At 45.4% G+C, this 15,000-nt stretch overlaps 1 protein-coding gene across 5 annotated transcripts in view; it reads left to right on the forward strand.

Annotated features, from left to right (window-relative positions):
• The window catches only part of SPTBN1 (spectrin beta, non-erythrocytic 1), a 211,565-nt gene that overhangs the window by 162,304 nt on the left and 34,261 nt on the right, over positions 1–15,000 (forward strand). For all 5 annotated transcript variants that reach the window (XM_007970628.3, XM_007970629.3, XM_038006938.2 and 2 more), the window contains 10 exons: positions 1,090–1,202; positions 1,984–2,171; positions 3,162–3,279; positions 4,495–4,653; positions 5,627–5,929; positions 7,767–7,920; positions 8,603–9,473; positions 9,561–9,698; positions 10,535–11,291; positions 12,226–12,428. In XM_007970628.3, the coding sequence (XP_007968819.3) occupies positions 1,090–1,202; positions 1,984–2,171; positions 3,162–3,279; positions 4,495–4,653; positions 5,627–5,929; positions 7,767–7,920; positions 8,603–9,473; positions 9,561–9,698; positions 10,535–11,291; positions 12,226–12,428 (3,004 nt within the window). The remainder of the gene's footprint in view (positions 1–1,089; positions 1,203–1,983; positions 2,172–3,161; positions 3,280–4,494; positions 4,654–5,626; positions 5,930–7,766; positions 7,921–8,602; positions 9,474–9,560; positions 9,699–10,534; positions 11,292–12,225; positions 12,429–15,000) is intronic.

The raw sequence follows: 15,000 nt of genomic DNA on the forward strand, positions 1-15,000 counted from the left end.
GTAGGGATCATAAATGGTTGTATTGGGTGGCAACTTTTGAAATGGACCTTGATGGATAGTAAGAAAGTTATGGGATCAGAAAGGCCATTTCAGACAAAGGGAAATCATGAGTAAAGGAAGTCATGTTGGAAATTATGTAATATGTATAAGGAATGGTGAATGGTCAAGTTTGATTCAGAGATACAGTGCTAGGTGCAGTGGCTTACATCTGTAATTTCACCTACTTAGGAGGCTGAGGTGGGAGGATTGCTTTAGCCCAGGAGTTTGAGGCTGCAGTGAACTGTAATCATGTCACTGCATTCTAGCCTGGGTAACAGAGTGAGACCCTGTCTCAAAAAAATTTAATAAGGAATACAGTAGCTGAGAGGTAGGACACTAGAATTTAGGAATGTCTAGAACAATGCTTAACACTTAAATGAAGCATGGTGAATATTTGAGAAATTGATGGAAAAAAGGGAAGGAAAGTTATAGCCAGATTCTAGAGGACTGAAGCACTTATACTTTATTCTTCATACTGAGTAATTTTGAGCTAGGAGGAACTGTGTTCACAGCTGTGCTTCTGGAAGATCAATCTGGGTGCACTATGTGTAAGGAAATCAAGTAGTAGGGAAAGCTGGTGGAGGGAGCCATTGTTTCAGTGCTGGTTATGTGATAGGATGGGTCTGAACCATGAGTCACAATAAGGATTCCACAAATAAGGGTCATCGCAACCCAGACTCAGTGACTAGCTGCTGGATACTGGTAACAAGAAGATAAAGATATCTGAAGACTGAGTGACGTGGGGCGGTGCTGGTCCTGTAGGAAGAAATAAGAACTCAGGCAGAGCAAACCCAGTATTATGGTAGGGCAGGGAGAGGAACTGTGTGTCTGTGGAAGGCGTTTCATGAATATTCACGTAATAGGGAATCGGTGAGATGGTTTCACCCTCATTATCCTCGTAATTAATGCACTGATGGCAGAATGCTCAAGTACAGACATGAAGATGCTGCACCGTTCCGTGTTGTCCAGCAGTCGTTACATTCATTCCTGCTGCCTGGGTGGGGCACAGTAGCATGCAGTACACTGAGCAAAGTCTTCTCTGGGTTACAGACATCAGCGTGGACCACCCTGATGAGAAGTCCATAATCACTTACGTGGTGACTTATTACCACTACTTCTCTAAGATGAAGGCTTTGGCTGTTGAAGGAAAACGAATTGGAAAGGTGAGCTCATGCCAGTTTTGTGAGTTGTGAAACATAATTAAGGTTCATTGAGCCCTCATTCTCCCATGCACTCATAAAATTTGCCAATAGCAATTTGTAGTGGGCTCTCCGGATGGTAGGGAAATCAGCGGAAGCCTCTTCATCCTGAAAGGTAACAAGAGGTGGGAGAGATGGCCACCATATTTAGGAAAGGATTTGGGGGCTAACTCAAACCCAGAAACATCCTTCTCCTCAACCTCTCCAGGAAACTGGGTATTGGAAATCTGATCGAGTTGGCTAATGTCATGGGTGTGACATCCTACTTACCACAGTTGAAAAAGTCCTAGCATCATGCTTTTTACTTCTCATTTGGCGATGTTCACCTACCATGTTTTCAAAACACCTCAGACCAGATGACATTGTCCTCTCAATGCAGTGAAGTAAAAAAGTAATGGGCATTTATGGGACAGGATCAAGCTAAATAGAGCCCTTTTTGTTTCTCTAGGGATTTCAGATGTTAGGCTACAGAAATCATACAGAATCTCTTTGCTTGGGGGTTGGGAAGTTACAGAACCAATTACAGTTAGGCTGTCATTGCTCACAAATAATCAGTCTAGGTGCCTCTTAGCAGATGGTTCCTTGAGTTAAAATGCTTGTGCCCAAGTGCGGCCGAACTGTTTCAGAGCCGGCCGAACTGTTTCAAAGCCGGTCATTTAGTGTGTGTGCACTCATATAGGGTTGCAATCGTATTTAACTTATGGAGCGACATGATCTTTTTAATTTTTCTATCCCTTGTTTACAGGTGCTTGATAATGCTATTGAAACAGAAAAAATGATTGAAAAGTATGAATCACTTGCCTCTGACCTTCTGGAATGGATTGAACAAACCATCATCATTCTGAACAATCGCAAATTTGCCAATTCACTGGTCGGGGTTCAACAGCAGCTTCAGGCATTCAACACTTACCGCACTGTGGAGAAACCACCCAAGTAAGATGCAGATTATAGTGTGTGATCATTAATATGGAAAGACACATCACTGTAGCCAGCCAACCCTGTGTTCTGATTCCTGTAATCTCATCTCTTAACTGAATGCTTCTCAGTAGCATGTCCTACTCCTTTTCATCTGATTCTGTGTTGCTGAGATTTATGATAGATCATGCTCTCTCTGAGCCCTTCCCAATAGAAATGTACCACTGACATACAGGATATATGAGAATTCTAAGAAATGGTACAAGTTCTCAACCCCTTATCCAAAACCATTGTGCCCAGTGTGTTTCAGGATTCCATAATTTTGGGATTTTAAAAAAACAGCACAGCTCATATGTTGTATATTACAAGACCCCAGATGGGACTAAGGCAGTAGCCCATAAGCCCAGTAAGTATCTGTAGCAAAATGTGTAAATATTCACATTGCATTAAAGACAATAAATAATTTCATAACAGTTCAGATCAAGTTTTGCAACCCCAAAAAGTTTGATTTTTTTTCATATCTTTTTTAAGTTCATAATTGTTGAATAAGGATTGTAGACCTTATCTATTGCTTACCATAGTTCCAAAGTCATTTTTTCTTTTCTGAAAATGGTTGCATATACCTTGGTAAGGTCTCTGAAACCCATTGAAAATTACATTAGGTAGACATTTGAAATAATCCGTGTTGAGTGCATTCAGCTACACTGAATGAATGAAGTAAGTCCGTTGTCCAGGATTTAGGGTTTAAAGCTTCACTGAAGTGAATACAAAGATTATTGCATGCCCTTGACACCCTCAAATATAAATGTCAGCAACAACAAACAACTACGAAAAAATTCCACAGTTTGGTATGTTTCAAGGTTTGTAATAGCCAGTGAGCAACCTCCTGATGTCTCTTTGACATACATTTCACATAAGTCAGACCAGAGTTAAATGATTTTTAAAATACATGACTGTGTGAAAATTTTTTTTCTCCAGTAACAAATGAATGTTTTCCCCTGTGTTTAGATTTACTGAGAAGGGGAACTTGGAAGTGCTGCTCTTCACCATTCAGAGCAAGATGAGGGCCAACAACCAGAAGGTCTACATGCCCCGGGAGGGGAAGCTCATCTCTGACATCAACAAGGTAAAGTGGGTCTGGACTCTGCATGGGCCCTGACCTCCTGGAGGCTTCGGGTTCTATCAGTAGGTTTCGACTGCTAAGAGGACAAGAGACTGGAAGGGGCTGTCCCCACCTGCTGAATTGACAATTGGCAGCTGGTGCTCAGGTGTGGCAAAGGACCAAGCAAACAATGGTGCTGGGCTAGGCTGCTGGAGGCTTCGGGGGGTAATGTTAGATTTTATCAAACCAGCTTTGGCGCAGGCTATACACCTTGCTACTCATACATATCACTTTACTTCTCATCTGAGGCAATTGTTTGAAACATCTTTAAATTACAGAAAGGGGAATTGAAATTTCACATGTTTGGAATCATAGTGGTTGTGGGGCTTAGGATGTTGGCTTCTTCCATTAGAGAAGCTGTCAAATAAGCAATTTTAATCATCATGCCTATTATGCCTGCAGTTATAGAAATTCACAGCAGGCATTATTTCCAACTAGAAAGAAATTTGAAAATTCTAGAACTCTGGTCACTTGTACACAACTACATTCCTTTTTGCTGCTCATTAAAAAAATTTTTTTTAATGGGAGACAGGGTCTTGCTGTAGCTCAGGCTAGTCTTGAACTCCTGGCCTCAAACAATTCTCCCACCTCAGCTTTCAAAGTGCTGGAATTACAGGCATGAGTCACTGCATCTGACCCCACTTAGATTCCTTTGAGTGGAATGTTTGATCTTTTTTTTTTTTTATGTGAAGAAATACGTTTCATAGGAATGAATTTAATATGGACAGTAGGTCCGGATTTTGAAAGAAATTTCAGATGTGTAAATTTTTTTAAAGTGGCTCAGGGTGGAATGAATGAGAAATTCATATGAATTCTTAGAAAAATCATGTATCTTTTTTATATGATCAAAGCTATTTAAGATAATTTATTTCCTCTTAAAGTAAGAGATTTGTGATTTACTTGTATTGCTTCATATCTACAGTTTTGTTTTCCAAGTACAACAGAGAATCTTTAGATTTAGATGACGGAAGAGCGTTCCCATGAGGATACACTGAGAGAAAAACCCATTTTTTTCCTCAAGGCTTGAGAGTCAATGATGATGGGAATGGGATTTCCCATTCAAGTTGTCAGGTCTTTTTGAGAAATACTAGCTGTTGACTGTAGCCACGGAAGTTTCCTTGAACACTACAGGAAACTGTTTGTGTTTATGTGTGTGTGTGTATATTTTCATTTTTGTAGGCCTGGGAAAGACTGGAAAAAGCAGAACACGAAAGAGAACTGGCTTTGCGGAATGAGCTCATAAGACAGGAGAAACTGGAACAGCTCGCCCGCAGATTTGATCGCAAGGCAGCTATGAGGGAGACTTGGCTGAGTGAAAACCAGCGTCTGGTGTCTCAGGTTCTGCTCTTGACATTATTAAAAAGACTGTTCCTGGGGTAATCTAGAAACACAGACATATGCCGGGGCATAGGGCCAGAGGACAGCTGCTTATCGACATTCGTTATTCTGGAGGAACTGTCAGGTCACCTTGGCTACTTCCCATGAAGAGGATGTTTATAATTTCTATATATATATTTCTATTTATCTAACTTTTCATAGATGTGGAAGCAGCTCAAGCAGAGTTTGTTTAGAGCCATTGAGTGTGTGTGAACTGTTCACATTTATAAGTTCTAACAGTTTCTCTCTTTTCTTTAATCTTTGACCAACTAATCCTTCGAGGCAGTTAGACTGGTTGTGAAATAAGCAAAACTGGCTTGCTTTTCCACCTGACTTGATATAAGCTATCACCTGCTCTAGCTTTTCAGTCAGGTACTAGATATGAGCTGGGCCCCTCTGCAAAATGAGCAGTTACTAGTTTGCTTTGAGGAGGGCATCTAAGCTCAAGGCAGAGACCAGTGAGGTGGGGGACTCAGGAGTCAGATTTAGATTTAAGACTACCAGGGTTAATGTGTGCTCAATATTTCATGTCTGTTCTGTTTCCTTTGGCAGGGGGGTGACAGGCCAGGGGGCAGGAATGTTTTGTTTTTGTTTTGTTTTGTTTTGTTTTGAGGCGGAGTTTCACTCTTGTCATTTAGGCTGGGGTGCAGTGGTGCCATCCCAGCTCACTGCAACCTCTGCTTCCCGGGTTCAAGCGGTTTTCCTGCCTCAGCCTACCAAGTAGCTGGGATTACAGGCACGTGCCACCACGCCCAGCTAATTTTTGTATTTTTAGTGGAGACAGGGTTTCACAGTGTTGGCCAGGCTAGTTTCGAACTCCTCACCTCAGGTGATCTGCCCACCTCAGCCTCCCAAAGTGCTGGGATTACAGGCGTGAGCCACCATGCCTGGGTGGATATTTTATTTTCCTTCTTTTCATTCCGTTTCTCTGTAGGACAACTTTGGGTTTGACCTTCCCGCAGTTGAGGCCGCCACAAAAAAGCACGAGGCCATTGAGACAGACATTGCCGCATACGAGGAGCGTGTGCAGGCTGTGGTAGCCGTGGCCAGGGAGCTCGAGGCTGAGAATTACCACGACATCAAGCGCATCACAGCAAGGAAGGACAATGTCATCCGACTCTGGGAATACCTACTGGAACTGCTCAGGGCCCGGAGACAGCGGCTCGAGATGAACCTGGGGCTGCAGAAGATATTCCAGGAAATGCTCTACATTATGGACTGGATGGACGAAATGAAGGTAAAACCTGACGGAGGACAGAGCTGATCCAACCAGCGCTCTCTTCACTGGGACTCCTTCACTAAACCCGTACATACTGCTGTGTGCCTTGTCTAACTGCCCACCTGTACAGCTAGAGAGGAGCCACATCACCCATGGGAAGATTGCTAGCTCAGGAATTAAATGAGACATGAAGTGTGAAGAAGTTCAGTAGCTAGAGCTCTGTTTCTGTGATTTACGTCTAACTTAGATATATTCCAGTGTAGGGAATCAATCACATTGTGGTTTCTTTATTTTTAATTTTTCAGGGTTAAACTAACTTACCATTTCATTGATCTTTGAGTGAGTGGTACTACTTTGGGCAGGGGTCCCAGAGAGGTGGTATGGGGAGAAGGAAGGAATGGTAGGTGCTGTGGACAGAGGAGAGGTTGGGAACCAAGCAGCCAGAGTTCTGATTGTGAGTGCCTGAGTTGCCTAATCCTCTTTGAGCCCTCTTTCTTGGTCTTTAAATGGAGGTCGTACTTACTATGTACCTCATCCAGTTATTGCAAGGATGGAATGCAGTAGTATGTGCACAGATCATAGGATGGACTGGATGGCAGTGGCTGCTCGTGCCGTTTATTGACTGCTCTCAGCATAGAGTTCCAACCTTTCCCCCTTCCCAGGAAGACACCTGCTGTCATGCCATGGCCCTGTACCTGTTCCTGTCCTCCGTTGCAGGCCATGAAATGCTCAGCCATGTCAAGCAGTTCTCCAGCTGGAAGGGCTTTAGCCTTGTAGATAGAAGAAAATAGGTCAGTTTTCAGGCAGTCCCATGAAGCCTCCTTTGTCTCAGCACACTGTGCTCCCAAGCTTGACCTTATGCAAGAGATTCCCTTCCCAGGATATAAGCTGTCATCTGTTACCTACTTCTTGGACTGTTCCTGGCAGAGGGGCAAGGTCACCTGATACCATCAGTTTTACCTCCTATTGGTCCAGATTTATGATTTTCTTAGGTCTTGTCTCTCTCGACCTCTCAAAATAGAAATGTTTGTAAAATGTAGCAGAGAGGGACTTTTCATTTTGTAAATCATGATGCACATTGTAACTCAGTTGGTCCAGAGACTTCTCAGAAGTAAGAGTGAAGTAGAAATCCCATCTGGCAAGGATGTAGAATGAGGCCCCCAAATTTGGCTGGTTGATGGAAGAAACAAGAAAATACCAGTGGGTTCAAACTTAAACCCTAGAAGTTGCTTGGGGTCTACTAAGCAAGACAGCCACCTGACCCTGCTCTCCTTATTGGTTTAAAGATGTGGCTTATAAGCTTTTCAAGTAGATTCTTCTCCCATTGATTGTGTAACTATGGTAGAGGCATACCAATAAGCTCTTAACGGAGGAAAAACATTCACTTTCAGGCTCAGCAACCTCTAAAAGATTTCTTTCAACTTTGAAGTGACCAAGTCTATCATCTTTATTTATTTGTTTATTTTTAAGTAGTTGTTGCAGCGGTTTCTTCTTGAAGTTTCAGTTTATATTTTGGAATCTTTCATACAGCACCCCTGCTCACCCTCCCCACCCCCACCCCTGCTGGCCCTCACCAACTTTTTCTTCTGTTCTGCACTTTTTAGCGTAGATTTGACTTGCTTATTCCAAGGTTGGTGATCGTTAGTTTGTAATAGCTCTCCTGACTCAGGCCTTCAGGTTTGATTTTTTTTGTTCTGGTTTGTTGACCATCATCTTCCCCTGAAGGTGTGGGGTCCATGGCAGACTAGAGGGAAGGCACAGCTTCATTGCTAGCTCTCTGTTTGTCCAAAGATTACATCATGCTGAAGTCAAGGCTATAGTCACAGATGTCCTTTTGGTTGCTTCTTGTGCACAGGTGCTAGTATTGTCTCAAGACTATGGCAAACACTTACTTGGTGTGGAAGACCTGTTACAGAAGCACACCCTGGTTGAAGCAGACATTGGCATCCAGGCAGAGCGGGTGAGAGGTGTCAATGCCTCTGCCCAGAAGTTCGCAACAGACGGGGAAGGTAAGGATGGCCCATTCCAAGCATTACCTCCAGATCACCAGAGATTCATGTTTATAGAAACACAATGGGGCTTTTGAAGTTACTCTGCCACTATACATTCCTGGTGGGTTTGTCATGGGAGCATGAGATACAGTGGAGTGGCCTTCTGAACACTAATTCTGTCTTGTTTTTCTGGAATTCATATGTCCTTTCCTTAAATACGCAAATGCTGCTTGGCTTTGAGTGGCTTGGTGTTTGGCAGTGAGACTTTTACCAGACCTCACTCTTTCTGGCCATGCACCAACACCCTGGTGTGACTGCTCCAGCGGCTCCTGGTTTTCACAGCTGGTTGCACATATCTCTGTTTGGAGGATGTTTAGAATGATTTAGTTTTGCTTCGTATATTTCTAGAAACAATTATATGCAATTGCCTTTTTCATATGATTCAAGTGCTTTCTTGCAGGAGGATGATCACTTGGTCTGCGGTTGGGCCAAAAAAAAAAAAAATTTATCATTGCCCTCACTCCTGTTCTAGTCAAGATATTAGAAGGTGCTCCATTGCCTTATCACATGGCCCTGCATTTAGATTTAGCAGTGAGCTGGTAATCATAAGTACACGGGGTGTAGCCCACTGCCTGTCGGTGAGCCTGCACCCATGCTGAGCTCCATCACACACCTACATTCCTTCCTTGATGTTAAACAGGTTACAAGCCCTGCGACCCCCAGGTGATCCGAGACCGCGTGGCCCACATGGAGTTCTGTTATCAAGAGCTTTGCCAGCTGGCGGCTGAGCGCAGGGCCCGTCTGGAAGAGTCCCGCCGCCTCTGGAAGTTCTTCTGGGAGATGGCAGAAGAGGAAGGCTGGATACGGGAGAAGGAGAAGATCCTGTCCTCAGACGATTATGGGAAAGACCTGACCAGCGTCATGCGCCTGCTCAGCAAGCACCGGGCATTCGAGGATGAGATGAGCGGCCGCAGTGGCCACTTCGAGCAGGCCATCAAGGAAGGCGAAGACATGATCGCGGAGGAGCACTTCGGGTCAGAGAAGATCCGTGAGAGGATCATTTACATCCGGGAGCAGTGGGCCAACCTAGAGCAGCTCTCAGCCATTCGGAAGAAGCGCCTGGAGGAGGCCTCCCTGCTGCACCAGTTCCAGGCAGATGCTGACGACATTGATGCCTGGATGCTGGACATCCTCAAGATTGTCTCCAGCAGCGATGTGGGCCACGATGAATATTCCACACAGTCTCTGGTCAAGAAACACAAGGACGTGGCGGAAGAGATTGCCAATTATAGGCCCACCCTTGACACGCTGCACGAGCAAGCCAGCGCCCTCCCCCAGGAGCATGCCGAGTCTCCAGATGTGAGGGGCAGGCTGTCGGGCATCGAGGAGCGATATAAGGAGGTGGCAGAGCTGACGCGGCTGCGGAAGCAGGCACTCCAGGACACCCTGGCCCTGTACAAGATGTTCAGCGAGGCCGACGCCTGTGAGCTCTGGATCGACGAAAAGGAGCAGTGGCTCAATAACATGCAGATCCCAGAGAAGCTGGAGGATCTGGAAGTCATCCAGCACAGGTGAGTAGGGCACTGCCAGTCACTGGCCTGTTCCTTGTGACCACCAGTGGCCCAGGAGGTGACCACCCTGTCAAATTGCCATTTCAGATTTGAGAGCCTAGAACCAGAAATGAACAACCAGGCTTCCCGGGTCGCAGTGGTGAACCAGATTGCACGCCAGCTGATGCACAGTGGCAACCCAAGTGAGAAGGAAATCAAAGCCCAGCAGGACAAACTCAACACGAGGTGAGCACGCAGCCAGCAGCCTGCCAGCCTCCCACCTGTGGGGCTGAGGAGGGTGAGGTCACTCACTGAGCCTTGCTGTTGGGAATTTCCCACATGGGGTCATTGACATTGCAACACTGATGTCATGGCATTGGCACCTGCCTTTTGACATGTCCTTGTTTTGTAAGAAGTGTCTCTCAGGGCAACATCGTTGGTTGCAGGAGGTTGATCTGAGCCAGCCCAGCGCCTGCCCCTCTGCACACCGAAGTTAGGGCCTTGGTGTGACCTGTGTCCAGTGTAGAAGGTATTAAGATGACACCTGTGCTATCCATTTTAAAGTAACTTCAGGAACAGGACTCTAGCATGTTCAACACTTAATTTGCCAATGGGAAAGTCCTGATTGTCAGGGCAGACCTTTGTTCCGGTCTTATCTTTTTATTGAGTAAACATGTTTGAGTAGGTTGTGGCACTTGGCCCCAGTTTAGAAGGTTACCGTCAGTCTTAGAGTCTTAGATTTGGAAAACATTCATTAGGTGGAGTTCAGAGATGTGTAAAATGTGTGTTGCAGACATGAATTAATTGACTCTGGGAATTGATGTGTTGTCATTGCTCACATTGGAGCTCTGTAACACATTCCTCTTTGTGACAAGCTTTTTCCAGATTACATTGCATCCCTGAGCCATTTCCATTATATATGGTGTTCGTAGTCTGAGTGAGATAATTTTCCAAAAAGCATGTACTCAAAGCAAAGATGGAGAAAACAGATAAGCAGCATTAACCCATCATTGTTGCTTTTGCAATCCAGCCATGGTCGGTCTTCCCTTTTTCACACTTGCTCTCTGCCCCTGCACTCACAGGTGGAGCCAGTTCAGAGAACTGGTTGACAGGAAGAAGGATGCCCTCCTGTCTGCCCTGAGCATCCAGAACTACCACCTCGAGTGCAACGAAACCAAATCCTGGATTCGGGAAAAGACCAAGGTCATCGAGTCCACCCAAGACCTGGGCAATGACCTGGCTGGCGTCATGGCCCTGCAGCGCAAGCTGACTGGCATGGAGCGGGACTTGGTGGCCATTGAGGCAAAGCTGAGTGACCTGCAGAAGGAGGCGGAGAAGCTGGAGTCCGAGCACCCCGACCAGGCCCAGGCCATCCTGTCTCGGCTGGCCGAGATCAGCGACGTGTGGGAGGAGATGAAGACCACCCTGAAAAACCGAGAAGCCTCCCTGGGAGAGGCCAGCAAGCTGCAGCAGTTCCTACGGGACTTGGACGACTTCCAGTCCTGGCTCTCTAGGACCCAGACAGCAATCGCCTCGGAGGACATGCCAAACACCCTGACTGAGGCCGAGAAGCTGCTCACACAGCATGAGAACATCAAGAACGAGATTGACAACTATGAGGAGGACTACCAGAAGATGAGGGACATGGGCGAGATGGTCACCCAGGGGCAGACCGATGCCCAGTACATGTTTCTGCGGCAGCGGCTGCAGGCCCTAGACACTGGATGGAACGAGCTGCACAAGATGTGGGAGAACAGACAAAATCTCCTTTCCCAGTCACATGCCTACCAGCAGTTCCTCAGAGACACGAAGCAAGCGGAAGCCTTTCTTAACAACCAGGTAAGATTTGTTCCTGCCTTTGCTTCCTTTCTATGAAAGCAGCCCTGGCTGCCTTTTGAAATGTTTTGGCTGGGGCAGCTGATTTAACCCACACCTGTATGGAATTATATGGATAATTTAGAGACAGATTTTTTTCCCAATACTCTTGAGGCACTGAAATCCATCACATATGTAGGGGACAGGAATTAAAGATTGCCATAGGAGCTGCTTTGCCTTACAAAGTACTATTTGATTTCACCTGCCATTTAGGACATAGTATGTCCTCATAATTGAGGTATTGATCCCATTTAAAAGATACAGTGAGGGCCAGGCATGATAACTCACTCCTGTAATCCCAGCTCTTGGGGAGGCAGGGGCAGGAGAATCACTTGAGCCCAGGAGGTCAAGGCTGAAGTGAGCTGTGATTGTGCCACTGCACTCCAGCCTGGGTAGCAGGATGAGACCCTGTCTCTTTAAAAAAAAAAAAGTACAGTGAAGGTTTTTTTTTTTCTTGAGACCAATCTGTCTTCTTGCTCTAAAAGGGTCAGGGACTCCACCTGAGGACACAAGGCAGTGATTAGAGAAATAAAAACAGCTGAGGATAGTCACCAACTTCAGGGCTGCTACTGTCTCAAAGAGAGAGTATGAAGGGTACATTACTGTTGCCTTGACGGGCACGTGAGAGGACCCTTGAGGCTGATGCACAAAGCTTTGGTTCCTTTCCTCACTCACTCTGGAAAAAAAAATTTAGAGCATTTAACCCCTGAGGAAATTCAGTCAGTTACAGTGTCCCAATGGGTTTTTTTACCTCCTAATTTTTAATTTGATGTGATTTAATTATTTCATGTAAGTGTAATGAAGAAAGTGTTGTGAAGTATGTTGCATGGAAATGTAGAACACAGGAAAATGAGATCCTTCATTGATCCGCTATGACTTGTTTCTCTTTTTAAATAAGGAGTATGTTCTGGCTCACACTGAAATGCCTACCACCTTGGAAGGAGCTGAGGCAGCAATTAAAAAGCAAGAGGACTTCATGACCACCATGGACGCCAATGAGGAGAAGATCAACGCTGTGGTGGAGACTGGCCGGAGGCTGGTGAGCGATGGGAACATCAACTCAGATCGCATCCAGGAGAAGGTGGACTCTATTGACGACAGGTACAGTTTTCTGAGGTTCTTAAGGGAGACTTGCACGTTGGGGCTCTCAAACTTCTGAATCATTGGCCAGAAGCCCTTGGGAGTGTGGGCATAAATTTCCCAGTGGGCAGAATATGGGCGCCCAGCAGAATTTCATCTACCCAAACAGAAAATTAGTGAGCCGTGCATGACTGCCTGAGAATGTGGTTCTGGTGAGACGTGTACAAGTGTCCACAAAAGGAAAGAAAGCCTGAGAAGCCAAGCTAATTCTTAACCAAGGACCTGTAAGAGCTGCAATGCTGCGTCGCATTCAGGTGTAAGCCATGCCCTTTGAGGATTGACACATGCTTGTGTCACCTGATAGGACCCCTGACGCCAGGTACTCCCAGCCAAGCCCATGTTCCCCTTCATCCATGAGAAAGAAACCTGTCAGCAGAGTGGGAAGGGAGGATGAAGCTGGCTTGTTCTGAGTACCTGGCAAAGCCACAAAGGAACATAATCTGGACTTTTTTAGAAAATTGGCTTGGATAGTGCTGTAATAGGATCTTTTTCATGATGAGAGGTAAATAAGAGCAAAGGTTATTTTCCTCTTCTGCCAGGGCATCTCCAGGATTGGATACACTTTCTTCATTTCTTGTTTAAAATTATTTATTTATTTACTTGTGTGTGTGTGTGTGTGTGTGTGTGTGTGTGTGTGTGTGTCTGAAAGATTTCCTGCCTGGCTGGAGGCCAATGGACTCCATTTGACCCTAACTCTTTGACTCACCCCTTACTCTTGCCTTGCCCTGGTTACTTGAGTTGGAGGTTGGGGCAGATCAGGGGTTGGATGCACTAGCACAGGCCAGTCTGGACCAGCCACTGGATCAGTCACTAGCCTCTGTTCCAGTTTGGGTTGAATTTAAGGGCTTGCTGTGAGACTGATATCATCAAAAAACAAGCTCTTCCTCTGTGCCTCTCTCCTGGCCTTCAGGTGTATTGGAAAGGAAAAATACTCCTTTGCTTACCACATCCAAGAGGGTTTCCTCGGACCCCTGGTCAAGTTGACTTAAAATAAGATGGGTGGAGAGGGGATGACTCTGTTTCCAATAAAGATTGAGCTCCTGTCTTTAGCACTTCCAATCTTTTTTCTGAGCTGATTGCCAGCCTGAACCGTATGTTCTCTAGGGTGGTATTGTGGAATAGAGCATAACTTATATTACTTATAATTTTGTATCTGTTGCTTTTAAAACAGCTGCAAAAAAGAAAAATAAATCCACCAAACCCTCCTTAAATGAGTGTGAGAAACAGTGATTGGGCAAAGCATTCTTAACCTAGAGGGAAAAAAACTTCCTTTTTTTGTAATACTAACTCTGAGTATTTTGTAAATAAGGTATCCTGTGTACTTCCATGTTAGATGCACACAGCTGGTTTCCTGTGGGCGGGCTTGGCTGTTAGGGACATGTGCATTCAGGCAGGTGTGCAGCTGTCTTGGTGCTTCCTTGGTTTCTTTTTATGTCCCCAGTGCTGCAACAGTACAAAGCTGTTGGAAGCAGATGATGCTGTCAAGACTCCTGGATATGAGAAAACGTTTCAGCAGCAGCAGTCCTCAGTTGTGGCTTAACCTTCCTTTTGCCCTTGACCAAGAGCCCGGGCTCCTGCTGTTCCACAGCTTCCTTAGGATTCCTCAGTTTTAAAAAAGAAATGTAAAAATGACCCTGTATTATCAATAAGCATAATAAAGATGGAAAGAGGGAGCTTCCAGATGAGCTGCCATCGGGAGAACTACATTTTCTTATTTTTCTCCACTGATGTTAACTGAACTCTGATTTCACTTTAATATCCCCAGAGGCCCACAGAACTGAAACTGACCCTAGAGGGTACTTGTCTGTTATGAAAACACACACATTTGTGAGTTCCAGGTGTTGTAGGAGCACAAGCTAAGTAAACATCTAAACCTTCAGATCTAATCCCCGCTCCTCGAAACATCCTGACACTGTGGTGAAGCGATTCTCCTAGAATGTAAAGTCATTATAATGTGCTTACATTCAGGAAATCTCCTGAGCTGTTGGAATGAAAGAGTACCAGAACAAAGACACTGACTCTCAGATGTGGGTAGGGCATGAGTGGCCTTCAGAGTGCCTGTGAGTGGGGAGAGACTGTCCTCAGCCTGCCCTAGCGGCTGTGAATAGGGAGGGAGGGAGCTCCTGGCCAAAAGGGAAATTCCAGCCACAGCACAGTTCGTGGGGAGCAAGGAACAGTATCTAGCTTCATAAAGCAAGACCCTCTCTCACACCGGAAAACAGGCTTAAAAATTACCCAGTTGTTTCACTCAGGCATCTGGGGTTCTTGACTATTCACAGAACCCAGAACACCCACATCTGCTTCATGTGATGAGGGAGCTGTTTTGAGTCTTCTGTCGGGGAGAGAAAGTGAGAGATGGAAAAGCACTCTTAGTTCTGTGGAAGCTACAGCCTAGTTTTAGAAGGTCCTTCTCAGGCCCTTGCCTATAATTGAATCCAAGATCCAACGTGGAATTTCCTGAGTTTCACTTCCCGTGAATGATGTCCGTTGCACTAGTAAACCATTAAGCCACACTCACTTCTTTTAAGTGTTT

The sequence above is a fragment of the Chlorocebus sabaeus genome, chromosome 14 (genome assembly GCF_047675955.1).
Source record: "Chlorocebus sabaeus isolate Y175 chromosome 14, mChlSab1.0.hap1, whole genome shotgun sequence".
NCBI classification, from domain to species: domain Eukaryota; kingdom Metazoa; phylum Chordata; class Mammalia; order Primates; family Cercopithecidae; genus Chlorocebus; species Chlorocebus sabaeus.